This window comes from Dendrobates tinctorius, unplaced genomic scaffold (assembly GCF_039654945.1).
Source record: "Dendrobates tinctorius isolate UK_male_01 unplaced genomic scaffold, ASM3965494v1 ptg000102l, whole genome shotgun sequence".
NCBI classification, from domain to species: Eukaryota; Metazoa; Chordata; class Amphibia; order Anura; family Dendrobatidae; genus Dendrobates; species Dendrobates tinctorius.
The window spans coordinates 7,337,499-7,351,633 of NW_027361770.1; the positions used below are offsets into that span (position 1 = coordinate 7,337,499).

General features: G+C 43.1%; 1 protein-coding gene across 4 annotated transcripts in view; it reads right to left on the reverse strand.

Moving 5' to 3' along the window:
• The window catches only part of COL15A1 (collagen type XV alpha 1 chain), a 1,161,047-nt gene that overhangs the window by 991,646 nt on the left and 155,266 nt on the right, over positions 1-14,135 (reverse strand). For 2 of the 4 annotated variants that reach the window (XM_073587710.1, XM_073587708.1), the window contains exon 1: positions 4,924-5,724. The exons of 1 other annotated variant lie outside the window; for it this stretch is intronic. In XM_073587710.1, coding sequence (XP_073443811.1) covers positions 4,924-5,248 — 325 coding nt within the window. In that variant the 5' untranslated portion in view covers positions 5,249-5,724. Of the gene's footprint in view, positions 1-4,923; positions 5,725-14,135 lie in introns of those variants that run through there. One more of the 4 variants, XM_073587707.1, reaches the window with a different exon arrangement.

Here is a 14,135-nt window from a genome sequence, read left to right on the forward strand (position 1 = left end):
GCCGCCCCCAGAAGGAGGAGCGGAAGCCAGTGGTGGGAAAAGAGCTAAGGTGGGAAGGAAAACGCCAGAACGCCATATTGGAAGGAGAAGGGAGGAGACCTACGGAGCGTGAGGAGGCTGAGCTGAATCTCCCCGGCGCCATGGCTGAAGGCTCCAACCCGGCTTCCAGGATGAACCGCCAGCAGCTGGAGGACGAGATTGCCCAGCTGATGCACCATTTACGACTGAGGCAGGAAGCCTTGTGGACCTTGAATCTGCAGCGCACCCAGGAGGGGCCTACACCCGCGGTACCCGTATCACCGGTACCCACCACCGCTACACCGGATTCCCTCGAGGAAGAACCTGTAGCACCTGAGACTGCTGCAATGTCACCGTCAGCGTCTATTGTCATCTCTTCGTTGCCACTGCCGCAGTGTGAAGCTTTGGGAGCTGAAGCAGAGGAAGAAGAGCTCCCATCTGGACCCAGCGTGGCCGCGCAGGTCCCACCGGAGACCCCCGCAGACCAGGAACCGCCGGTTGTGCCACCACCGTCTCCAATATCCACCCGGACAGCAACGACCATCGCTGCCATTCCACCTGAGCCAGTGGCAAAACATCCCTCACCAGGAGAAAAGGACCGCCAGCAACAGGATGAAGACACCCAGAGCATCTCCCCTGGAAGCAGCCCAAGCAACCAGCTTTCAGAAACCCAAGAGTAGATCACTAGTCAAGATGTTGACTTAAACTAACTCTCGCTACTCAGGAGGGAATTTGCACCTTTGTTCTTGTTTTCTATTTTTTTTTTGGTTATCATGTTTTTGTTTTCTTGTTTTCTTCCCAGTTGTTGCACAGTTTGATTGGCAGCCTTTACGCTTGAACTGTGGAGATCATGGATGCTTAGTGATCCAGAACTGTAATTGTAAATAGTTTGCACCTCTTTAGGTGCTTTCTCTTGGTTTTACATAGGAACCTTTCCTTGAAATAAGGACTACCTCGTTATAAGGACATTTCCAGACACATTGGCAGGACCAGTGTCTACCATTGTACTTACTAATAATGCTTAATATTTTTGACTAGAACCTAGATAGTGATAGGACAGATTTTATAGAGTTTCATTGAGAAAGAAATAATGTGTTACAATGTTTGAATAAAGATTGGATAAAGATATGCAGATGATGAACCAGACACCAGCAGTTGTCACTTAAGGGTAAGAAGAAGAAAAGTAGAAAATGACAGAAAGGAAATGTGTTGCTAGAAAATGTGTTACTTGAATTGGTAGTGAGTTTGCTTTCATAGCACTTTAAATTAGGTAGCATAACTTTGAATTTAGATAGTTAAAAACTGTTTGCAACGTTCAAGAAACTGTGCCTCTCATATTGAGAAGATTAGATAAGAACTGTTTATTTTGCATTACAAAATTTTGCATGTTCCTGTATTGTCAACTTTGTTTTCCTTGCAGCCCGCAGACGTGCTGTGTTTAGCGGGGGTATGTGGCGCCCCTGAGGGTTCAGTTGCCACAGAGGTACTGCACCTCCTCCTGAGGTGTGGTACCCCACCATCCAGGCAAGGTGGAGACTCCTGACCATGCTCCAACACTTGCACCCCCCACACCACAAAGTAGTGTAGCAAAGCACCTTCGGCGGCTCCCTGCTTAGAGTATAGCATAGCACCCCTTGGTGGCTCCATGCTTGGAACACGAAACATGCTGGGAGGTGAGTGGAGTTTAGTTGACACAAAAGAGCGGGAACAGTTGAGTTAGTCAGTTAGTGATTCACTTAGTCAGAGTGTGAGGATGTAGACGGACGGAGTGTGAGACAGAGAAGATCCCCGGGAGAGGGATGGAAGAAGGAAGTGCTGCAGCAGGCCACAGTGATCTGGGTCTGCTGGCACAGGAAGGAGACAGAGAAAGGAAGCTTGATTCTCCATTGGGAAGAAGGATTAGCACGGAACATAAGGAGAATAAGAGAACAAGGACCAGGGTTAGAGGAGAACCCTTTTCAAGTTCTAAGCGCAAGGCCGGGGTCCGGTCCCCGAGGTTGTATGGATACTAATGGTCCTGCAGCAGACACCAGAGGAATAGAAGCAGTGACCACTTTATTCCCACACAAGACTTGGGGGCACAACAGCAACATATTAGTGAGCCGGGACTTAGTAGCAATGAGTCTCCGAAGCAGGCTACAGCTGTCTGCCGTACAAGTAGAGTTCATAGGAACATCTGACAGGAGGCACTCCAGTGTAACTCAGTACTGAGAGTACTTCATTCTTAGGTGCTATAAGAGGAGATGTTCAGAAAAGGCACATATGTTGGCAGAGTGTTGGAAAAGAGTACTTCATCTTGTCTGGAAGTTGGCTGAGCTCCTGACCCGGAGGACACGGCACGGATGAGGGCACCTGTACCTGCAACAGACTGTGAGTAAAGCTTTGGAACTACATGCCCTGGTGTCCTCCGAATATTCGGGTGCTAACCTGCCCAGCACTGCTACATCCCTTGCGCCTGACACTACACCATCTACATGTCACTTCACTTACACTGCCCTGGGACTACAGCCCTGCCTGTGGAGGGCTATAATATCACTGCTGCACCACACCATCTGTCCCAGAGGATCTGTCTGCAGCATCGGCTTACATCTCTATTGCCGAACACCACAGGTGGCGTCAAAAATGACTTATAAACTTTCACCACCATAAGCACACTGAAACAACCTCCGTTGAGAAGATCAACCGGCCCGGTACCGAGTACCCCATGGCCCTGCGCGATGCTTCTCCATGCCACAGGAACCCTGTGATCATGTTTGATTGCAGTGTGCCGGTGGTTAAAGTGCCGGAAGTGGTCCGTGACCACTACTGACACTTAGTGCCAGGTGTCAGTTGCGATAATCAGCTGACACCCGGCTGCGATCAGCCGTGATCCCCCTGTGAGTACGGCTGATCGTGTATGATGTACTATCCCATCCATGGGCATTAAGGCTCAGGGCACATGAATGGGATAGTACGTCATATGTCAGAAAGGGGTTAAAAGATGAAAGCTGAGCTGTGATTGTTTGCTATCAGCAACAGTTTTCCCGCACTACAATACCTCAGCAGAAACTGACCAGGTCGGAGTAATCTAGCTTCTCTGGGAACATAAGCTCCCAAGCATTGTCTGCCCCCAGAAAGGAGCAGAGAGCACGTGACAAAAATGATTCACCCCTCCTCTATTACTGTCAGGTTCTTTTGTTACCGGCGTAGAAAATCATATCATCAGCGGTCGCACACAGAGCCACACTGTCAGATTACATAACAGCATATCTCCAGAAACTTCCTGCTCAGCGCCACCCAGCTTGGGACTATGGGATGGAGCATGTGTGATAGGTATATGGGCACGGGACTATGGGATAGAGGATGTGTGATGGTACATGGGCACTGGACTGTGGGATAGAGGATGTGTGATGATATATGGGCATGGGACTATGGGATAGAGAATGTGTGGTGGGTTTATGGGCACTGGACTATGGGATGGAGGATATGTATGATGGGTTTATGGGCACTGGACTATGGGATGGAGGATGTGTGATGGGTATATGGGCGTGGGACTATGGTATGGAGGATGTGTGATGGTATATGGACACTGGACTATGGGACAGAGGATGTGTGACGGATATATGGGCATGGAACTATGGGATGGAGGATATGTATGATGGGTATATGGGCACTGGACTATAGGATGGAGGATATGTATGATGGATATATGGGCACGGGACTATGGGATGGAGGATATGTATGATGGGTATATGGGCACTGGACTATGGGATGGAGAATATGTATGATGGATATATGGGCACGGGACTATGGGATGAAGGATGTATGATGGGTATATGGGCACTGGACTGTGAGGTGGAGGATATGTATGATGGATATTTGGACATGGGACTATGGGATGGAGGATATGTATGATGGGTATATGGGCATGGGACTATAGGATGGAGGATCTGTGACTGGTATATGGACACTGGACTATGGGATGGAGGATATGTGTGATGGGTACAGTATATGGGCACAGAACTATGGTGTGGAGGATGTGTGATGGGTATATGAGCCCGGGACTATGGAATGGAGGATGTGCCATGGTATTTGGGCATGGGACTATGGAATGGAGGATATGTATGATAGGTATATGGGCATAAGATTATGAGATGGAGGATATGCATGATGGGCATATGGGCACTGGACTATAGGATGGAGGATATGTATGATGGGTATATGGGCACGGGACTATGGAATGGAGGATGTGTATGATAGGAATATGGGCATAAGATTATGGGATGGAGGATATGCATGAAGGGTATATGGGCACTGGACTATGGGATGGAGGATATGTATGATGGGTATATGGGCACCGGACTTTGGGATGGAGGATAATCATTATAATTTGTTATAACTTATAGTTAGTTACTATGATCGGGCAATGCCTGCTGTTCAGCTAGTTCAGACATATAGTTATGGATTTTTGTGGTGAGACATCACACCAGAGACTGCTTAACATGAAGTATTCCTCAGTAGTAGGGTGATGTACTCCATGGTGTAATATAGTACCATGACTTTGAATCAGTTCAAGAAGCCAACATTATTGTTTAACCCTTTAAGACATCTCTATTTGTTATGGTATGTCCGCAGGAAGCAAGTAAAACCATGCTTGAATTGTGGAAACTGCATTTATTTAGAAAATATTATAAAGAAGACTATTTATCAAACAGAGGTAAGAAATATGTACAATACATTCTGAAAGCAATCATTCACCTTCCCGACAAATCGCACAATGGGCATCTTATTGGTAATCACCACTGTAGATTAATGATATTCCAAACAACTCATGCATCCATTGTTTCTAGTAATCTCCATTACATTCCAGTGAAATCAATATTATGGCTCACATAAATTATCCACTACTAAAGACGTCTGTGTTACCTGTTTTTTTATAGGTGTACTTTCTTTTCTTCCCTTGAATCAATGTTTTTGACTCTTTCACGACAGTAGATGTTGATGTTGGTCCTTTCTGCAGATACACAGTAGTTGGCAGGTGTTTTTCCAGAGTATTTGTTGTGACAGTAAAGGTCTCTTTGTTTGGCTGGCTGTACTGTATTGTACTAGCCATGGAGCCTATTGACATATTTGACAGATTCTCTGGCGATGAAACAGTGGTTTTTGTGTCTCCCCAAAACCACCACCATTGTGCCTCCACATTTCGACATCTTGTAAGAATGCAGCAGCATAACAATATCCAATTCATCATATTGTACGGATGACTGTGGCTGTAAAGTTCACAAAGTTGCAAGTCTACAAAGAATCTTTAATACTTTCTTGTAGCTCCACTGTCTGCATTTCAGTGAAAGTGAAGAAGTTTTGCAAAAGATCAAGACTCATCTGCATGGAATCAACTATTCTCCATGCCCTTCCTGTTCTCCTGTGAGATAGATGTGAAGCCAGTTAGCTACCCACATCCTTTCTCATGTAAATGAAAGGAATACTGCCCAGTACCAAGAGGAGGTTCCTTTGTACACCAATCAACATAAGACATTAATCTGCTCCCCTTGCAGCAACAAATACGTTTTTATCATACTGCTAAGCTTTGTTCAGATGTCTAAAGCGTATTAGGACCTGTAAATACTTACAGTGCGGCTTGAAGTAAGAATATTATGTCTAATTAAGAGATCTGCACAAATGAGAAAAAAAAGCTGATCTTTTGCCCTTAGTCATGTTTTGACATGCAGGATTCGGCACCGCCACACAAACACTAATTACAGACCTTTCCCTTCAATGCAATCCGTTGCTTTATGATCTATGATCTCATTATTTAATGTCAGCTATTTAGTGACTTTTTTACCACTTTGGTGGAAATAATGTGTTAAATATAATAATTTATATTTTAGGAAACAAATTTTGGTCAGAAAAACAGCATTACTTCAAGCTGTTCATGAGGTATAATGTTAATGCTGTATGCTTATAACAACAAAGACATACTGAAGGAATCGCAAATGAGGAAGCAAGGAAGCAATCCTTCACAACTTGTATATCATGTTAGGTAACATTAGCGGAAATAATTACTCCTAGATTTATACGCTATGCAAACTTCTGGAGTCCAATATCTTCACTGAGCACTTCTTTTAAGTTTGTTTCCCTCGTAATTACTTATATTCCTGATGCCCAGCAAAGGTCACTCCACACAGAGTTCCTTTCTGTTTAATAAGTAACACCTTCCATTTCCTGGGAAACCAGAGTAATATGCCCTGGCTAATACAGTATATGATAGGTATTACTTTAATGATGGCTTTGAGCTTTTTAGGAAACTTAATGGACACGTTAATTTGAATCAAGTTTACCTAAAATTATATCTAATCTTTTGATCAGTATATCTGCAGATATTAAATGCATGGAAATACAACTATAGTTTGAAATATTTTATGTTATTCCTAGCGGTGTATTTTTAGTACTTATATTATAAAAACCTAAAGAGAATAAAAAGCATCAGAAACAAACTGACATTTGCATAAAAAAAGCCAAAAACTGAAATGATGTGTGTCCACACATTGCCTTAAGTTCAGCCCCTCCAAAAGAACTGTAAAATGTTCTGAGAAATGCTGCTAAGTGTTGTGTTAAAAAGTCTTTCTAGTCAAATGCATATTAAGTGCGGGAATTCAGCTTACTACGCATGTGTACTAATATAAAGGTGTACCTTGTGCCACAGCTGGAAGTTCACATCCACTGCAGTTCTCGCGATGAGCTGAGCTGACTGCGAGAACTGACTTGCACGTGACCTCCGGGGACAGCATTATCTCCGGTCACTTGCCAAGTTCCTACGATTAGCTGACGGCGAGAACGGCAGTGCAAGTGACCTCCGGAGACAGACTTGTCTCCGGTGATCATCTTCAAGTTCTGTTGTGTCTGGATGTCAGGCTAAGCGGTGGCATAATGCCACCGTTCAGCCTGACATCCAGATGTAGCAGAGCTGGACTCATCGTGGGACAGTATGATTATCATCTTGGTGGACAGGTATGGCATACTGTTGCTTTTTATTTTAATTCTCTTACAGGAGATGGAGGGCTTCGAAGGAATTAGGCAATACAGTAAGCATGGTTTAATTAATATCTATTAAAGGACTCAATTAAATCCTTTACCCCCAAGGGTGGTTTGCATGTTAATAACCAGGCCAATTTGTACAGTTCCGACCACTGGCTCTTTATGAGGTAATAACTCTGGAATGCTTCCATGGATCCCAGTGATTCTGACATTGTTTTCTCGTGACATATTGTACTTCATGATGGTGGTAAAATTTCATTGATATAACTTGCGTTTATTTGTGAAAAAATGGAAATTTGGCAAAAATTTTGAAGATTTTTTTTCCAACTTTGAATTTTCATGCCCTTAAATCACAGAGATATGGCATACAAAATACTTAACAAGTAATATTTCCTACATGTTTACTTTACATCAGCACAACTTTGTAACCAAAATTTTTTTTGTTAGGAAGTTATAAGGGTTAAAAGTTGACCAGCGATTTCTCATCTTGCAACACCATTTTTTTTAAGATAAGATAAGATAATCCTTTAATCGTCCCACCATGGGGAAATTCAGAGCATTACAGCAGCAAGGCAGGAACAAGTATAGATACAGATGCATAAAGGCATTACATTGACAATAGGTAGGTACATATACGAAAAAAAAAAACATATAACCGGACTATCACAACTTTGGATCTATCAGTTCACTGTTTGGGTCGTTCTCCGTATTGGACAGTGCTGGTTATACAGCCTAACTGCAGCAGGAAGGAAGGACTTTCGATAGCGCTCCCTCTCACATTTAGGATGAAGTAGCCGGTCACTGACAGTACTGCACATCTTTGTCACGGTCTCATGCATGGGATGGGAATCATTCTGCACCATGTAGCTCACCTTGGCCAGTATCCTCCTGTCGCCTACTTCCTGAACTGGATCAAGGGGGCATCCCAGGACAGAGCTGGCCCTTCTAATCAGTTTGTCCAGCCTATTCCTGTCCCTGGTTGATATGCCACTACCTGAGCACGCCACACCAAAGAAGATGACTGATGCCACAACAGAGTTGAAGAAGGATGCAAGGAGTGCCCCCCTAACTCCGAAGGCTCTCAGCCTTTTGAGCAGATAAAGCCTACTGTGGCCCTTCCTGTACACTGCATCCAAGTGATAGGCCCAGTCAAGCTTATTATTGAGGATCACACCAAGGTACTTATAGGTGTCGACTATCTCAATGTCATTTCCCTGAATGTTCACCACTACTACTGGTGGATTTTTTCCCTTGCGAAAGTCTACCACCAATTCCTTGGTCTTCCCAGAATTAATCCTAAGGTGGTTCCTCTGACACCACTCCACAAAAGCTTGGTTAGTATCTCTGTACTCTCTTTCATCTCCTCCTGTGATGAGGCCTACTATTGCAGAGTCATCAGAATACTTCTGCAAGTAGCAGCTAGATGAGTTGCACTTAAAATCCGCAGTGTACAGTGTGAAGAGAAAAAGGGCAAGAACTGTACCTTGAGGTGCCCCTGTATTGCAGATCACCGTGTCTGACACACTGTCCAGAACCTTTACAAACTGAGGTCGGTTCGTGAGGTAGTTAAGGATCCAGGTGGAGAGTTGGAGGTCCACGCCAACAAGGCCCAGCTTGTCTCTCAGTAGACCTGGCTGTATGGTATTAAAAGCACTAGAGAAATCAAAGAACATTATTCTCACAGTGTTCCCAGGTTTCTCTAGGTGAGAGAGAGTCTTATCTAGAAGGTGGATAATGGCATCATCCACACCAATGCCCGGCCTGTAGGCAAACTGGAGAGGGTCCATATCCGAGCTCACTAGAGGACGGAGACGTGTGAGAACCAATCTCTCTAGTACCTTCATCGGGTGTGATGTCAATGCTACAGGTCTATAGTCATTAAGGTCTTTCTTAGGGACTTGTCTTTTTTAGGGACCACATCACATTTGAAGTCACTTTAAGAGGTCTATATGATAAAAAAAATACCCAAAAGTGACACCATTCTAAAAACTGCACCCCTCAATGTACTTAAAACCACATTCAAGAAGTTTATTAACCCTTCAGGTGCTTCACAGGAATTTTTTGAATGTTTAAAAAAATGAACATTTAACTTTTTTTTCACAAAAAAATTACTTCATGTCCAATTTTTTTTATTCTACCAAGGGTAACCGGAGAAATTGGATGCCAAAAGTTATTGTGCAATTTGTCCTGAGTACGCTGATACACCATATGTGGGGGGAACCACTGTTTCGGTAGATGGCAGAGCACGGAAGGGAAGGAGCGCCGTTTGACTTTTTCAATGCAAAATTGGCTGGAATTGATATTGGGCGCCATGACATGTTTAGAGAGCTCCTGATGTGCCTAAACAGTGGAAACCCCCCACAAGTGACCTCATTTTGGAAACTAGACCCCCCCAAGGAACTTATCTGGCTGTTTGATGAGCACTTTGAACCCCCAAGTGCTTCAAAGAAGTTTATAAATAAAGAACAGCCGTAAAATATAAAAATCTTATTTTTTTCCACAAAAAATAACTTTTCACCCCCAATTTTTATTTTCCAAAGGGAAACAGGACTCCAAAAGCTATTGTACAATTTTTCCTGAGTACGCTGATACCCCATATGTGGGGATAAACCACTGTTTGGGTGCATGGCAGAGCTCGGAAGGGAAGGAGTGCCGTACTTTTTCAATGCAAAATTGGCTGGAATTGAGATCGGACACCATGTCGTGTTTGGAGAGCCCCTGATGTGCCTGAACAGTAGAAACCCCCCACATGTGACCTCATTCTGGAAACTAGAAACCCCAAGGAACTTATCTAGATGTGTGGTGAGCACTTTGATCCCCCAAGTGCTTCACAGAAGTTTATAACGCCAAGGCATGAAAATAAAAAAATCATACTTTTTCCACAAACATGATTTTTGTCCCCAATTTTTTATCTTACCAAAGGTAGCAGGAGAAATTGTACCCCAAAAGATGCTGTTCAATTTATCCTGAGTACACTGATACGCCATATGTGGGAGAAAACTGCTGTATGGGCACACATCGAGACTCGGAAGGGGAGTAGCGATGTTTTGGAATTCAGACTTTGATGGAATTGTCTGCGGGTTTCATGTCACGTTTGGAGAGCCCCTGATATGCCTAAACAGTGGAAACCCCCCACAAGTGACCCCTTTTTGGAAACTAGACCCCCTAAGGAACTTATATAGATGTGGGTTGAGCACTTTGAACCCCCAAGTGCTTCATATTTTTTTCCCACAAAAATGATCTTTTTTGTCCCCAATTTTTTACTTTCCCAAGGGTAACAGGAAAAATTGTTGTGCAATTTGTCCTGAGTATGCTGATACCCCATATGTGGGGGTAAACCACTGTTTGGGCGCAAGACAGAGCTTGGAAGGGAAGGAGCACCGTTTGACTTTTTCAAAGCAGAATTGGCTGGAATTGAGATCAGACGCCATGTCGCGTTTGGAGAGCCCCTGATGTGCCTGAACAGTGGAAACCCCACAATTCTAACTCCAACCCTAACCCCAACACACCCCTAACCCTAATCCCAACCCTAACCCCAACCCTAGCCCTAACCCTAGCCTTAACCCTAACCCTAATGGAAAAATGGAAATAAATACATTTTTTTATTTTATTATTTTTCCCTAACTAAGGCGGGTGATAAAGGGGGGTATGATTTACTATTTATAGTGGGTTTTTATGTTTGGCAGCTGTCACACGCTAAAAGATGCTTTTTATTGCAAAAAATAGTTTTTGCATCACCACATTTTAGAGAGCTATAATTTTTCCATATTTTGGCTCACATGGTTATGTCAGGTCTTATTTTTTGCGAGAAGAGTTGATGCTTTTATTGGTACCATTTTCGGGCACATGACATTTTTTATTCGCTTTTTATTCTGATTTTTGGGACGCAGAATGAACAAAAACCAACAATTCATGAATTTCTTTTGTGGGGGTGTTTACACCATTCTGCGTGTCATAAAATTGAAACCACGGTTTTATTCTTCAGGTCAGTATGATTACAACGATACCTCATTTACATAATTTTTTATGTTTTGGCGCTTTTATACAATAAAAACAATTTTATATAAAAAATAATTATTTTTGCATCAATTTATTCTGCGAGCTATAACTTTTTTATTTTTTCACTGATGATGCTGTATGGCAGCTCGTTTTTTGCAGGACAAGATGATGTTTGCAGCGGTACCATGTTTATTCATATCCATCCTTTGATGGGGTGATCCTCGACTCTGCGCTCTCTTTCAAACCACATATCCAAGCCCTCGCCTCCTCCTGCCGCCTCAAACTCAAAAATATTTCCCGGATCTGCTCATTCCTCAACCATGAAACCACAAAAACACTAGTGCATGCTCTTATCATCTCCCGCCTCGACTACTGTAACCTCCTACTCTCTGGCCTCCCCTCTAGCACTCTGGCTCCGCTCCAGTCCATCCTACACTCTGCTGCCCGACTAATCCACCTGTCTCCCCGCTACTCCCCAGCCTTCCCCCTATGCCAGGCCCTTCACTGGCTTCCTATCGTCCAGAGGCTTCAATTCAAAACCCTAACCATGACATACAAAGCCATCCACAACCTGTCTCCTCCATACATCTGTGACATGGTCTCTAGGTACCTACCCGCACGCAACCTTCAATAATCTCAAGATCTCCTTCTCTACCCCCCCTTATCTCTTCTTCACACAACCGCATACAAGACTTCTCCCGTGCTTCCCCCATACTCTGGAACTCCCTGCCGCAACACATCAGACTCTCACCATCAACGGAAACCTTCAAGAAGAACCTGAAGACCCACCTGTTCCGACAAGCCTACAGCCTGCAATGATCCTCGGTCAACTGAACCACAGCATGACCTGCTCTACCCTCTCCTACTGTATCCTCACCCATCCCTGTAGACTGTGAGCCCTCGTGGGCAGGGTCCCCCCTCCTTATGTACTTGTGTGTCCCTTGTCTTACACATGTTTACTATACTTGTCTATATTTCCCCTTTTCACATGTAAAGCGCCATGGAATAAATGGCACTATATAAATGCATAATAATAATAATAATAATCTTTTTGATCGTGTGTTATTCTACTTTTTGTTCGGCGGTATGATGATAAATCATTGTTTTTTGCCTAATTTTTTTTAAGGGGTTCACTAAAGGGGTTAACTAGTAGGACAGTTTTATATGGCAGGTCGCTACGCATGTGACAATACTAAATATGTGTACTTTTATTGTATTTTTTTTATTTACATAAATAAATGATTTTATTGAGGAATATTTTTTTTTCTTTATTTAGGAATGTTTTAGAAATTATTTTTACACATGTGTTTTTGTTTTTTTTTTACTTTTTCATATTCTCCCTGTGTGGGACATCACTGTATAGTGTCAGATCGCTGGGACTGGCTCAGGAAACGCGTTGGCAATAAAGATATCTTGAATTCTACCACAGCAGCGCAGTCTCTTATTGCACTACCAGCCTTCTCTTTGTACCAAGTCCTTGGACCTCGTGCAGACTGCTGCAGCTGTTTTATGCGATTATAGGTGTTGTGACTCTCACAACCCTATCAGGTGAGCCTAACACTTGCTGTGCACTCATCTACTTTCCATACAGACCTACGCATTGGAAGCGCCCTGTCTCCCCCTTTTCTTTTCATATTTATTAAATAAGAGACCTGAACCCCTTCACCCACAAGCTTGTTTTTACCTTCATGACCAGGCCAAATTTGACAATTTTGACCATTGTCAATTTATGTGGTAATAACTCTACAACACTTCAACGGATCCCAGTGATTGTGACCTTGTTCTCTTGTCACATATTGTGCTTCATGATAGTAGTAAAATTTATTCACTATGACTTGCATTTATTTGTGAAAAAAATGGAAATTTAGCAAAAATTTATAAAAAGGTTGTAGCTGACTCCATGTCGCATTTGGAGAGCCCCTGATGAGGCTAAACAGTGGAAACCCCCCAATAGTGACACCATTCGGAAACTAGACCCCTCAAGGAATTTATCTAAATGTGTGGTGAGCACCTCAATGAATTCATCTAAGGGTGCATTGATCATATACCATATAGCAGAATTTTACACCATTGAGCAATGAAGAAAAAATAATTACATTTTTACCACCAATGTGTTGTTTTAGCCCCAGATTTTACATTTTCACACTGGAAAATGGGTAAAAATTGCATCAAAATTTGACCCACAATTTCTACTGAATGTATAAATATCCCTAATGTTGCTGTACGGTACTGCTTAGCCATATGGTGAGACTCAGGAGGGATGGAGCGCTTTTGGCAATTAGTGCTCCATCCCTCCTGAGTCTCGCCCACATGGCTGAGCAGTACTGTTTTACAGGAGGAATACTGGAGCGCAGAATTTTCTATAATAGTTTGCAGACTCCACAGAGCCCCTAAGTGCTAGAAGAGCATCCCATCTCAAATTACCTCATTTTGGAAATTATACCCTTTTGGGAATTTATCTACAGGGGTTGTGACAATTTGTACTCCATGGGAGTTTCCAAGAAACAAGCAGTAGTGGATGTTGCTGAGTGAAAATTGCAAACTGATATTGCAGTGATCAGTACATTGTAGTGACCAGTATGTTGTAGTGCTCTTACATTGTGCCCAGCTCATGCTCCTGTAAATTAGCCGGGCTCTCATCACTAAAGAAATGACAAACATGTGAATATTAAATGTGATTTAGTGACAGTGTAGAGCTCATTTGAATTTGGGAGCCCAGGATTTGCTGAATTTCTTTTGGGGAGTGAAGGCCATTTCACTTTTCCAGAACCTTTGTGCTACCAGTAACATAGAAACCCCCTTATATTATATTTCTGTTAACAGATAACAGTCCTGAGCAGGGACTTATTTTATGGATTGAGTTTAATCTTTTATTGGGAACATTTTAAATAACAATTTGGATCACATTTGTTTGGCGTTCTAAGCTGAACACTTACATTGGGGTTTCCCTTTAAATCTTCGAGTGACACAATGCAGATGAAACCGCTGAGGTAGCTACTCTCTACAGTATAAAGAGGCAGTAGAGTAAAGGTACTGTCACACTTAGCGATGCACCAGCGATCCCGACCAGCGATATGACGCGGTCAGGATCGCTGGTGCATCGC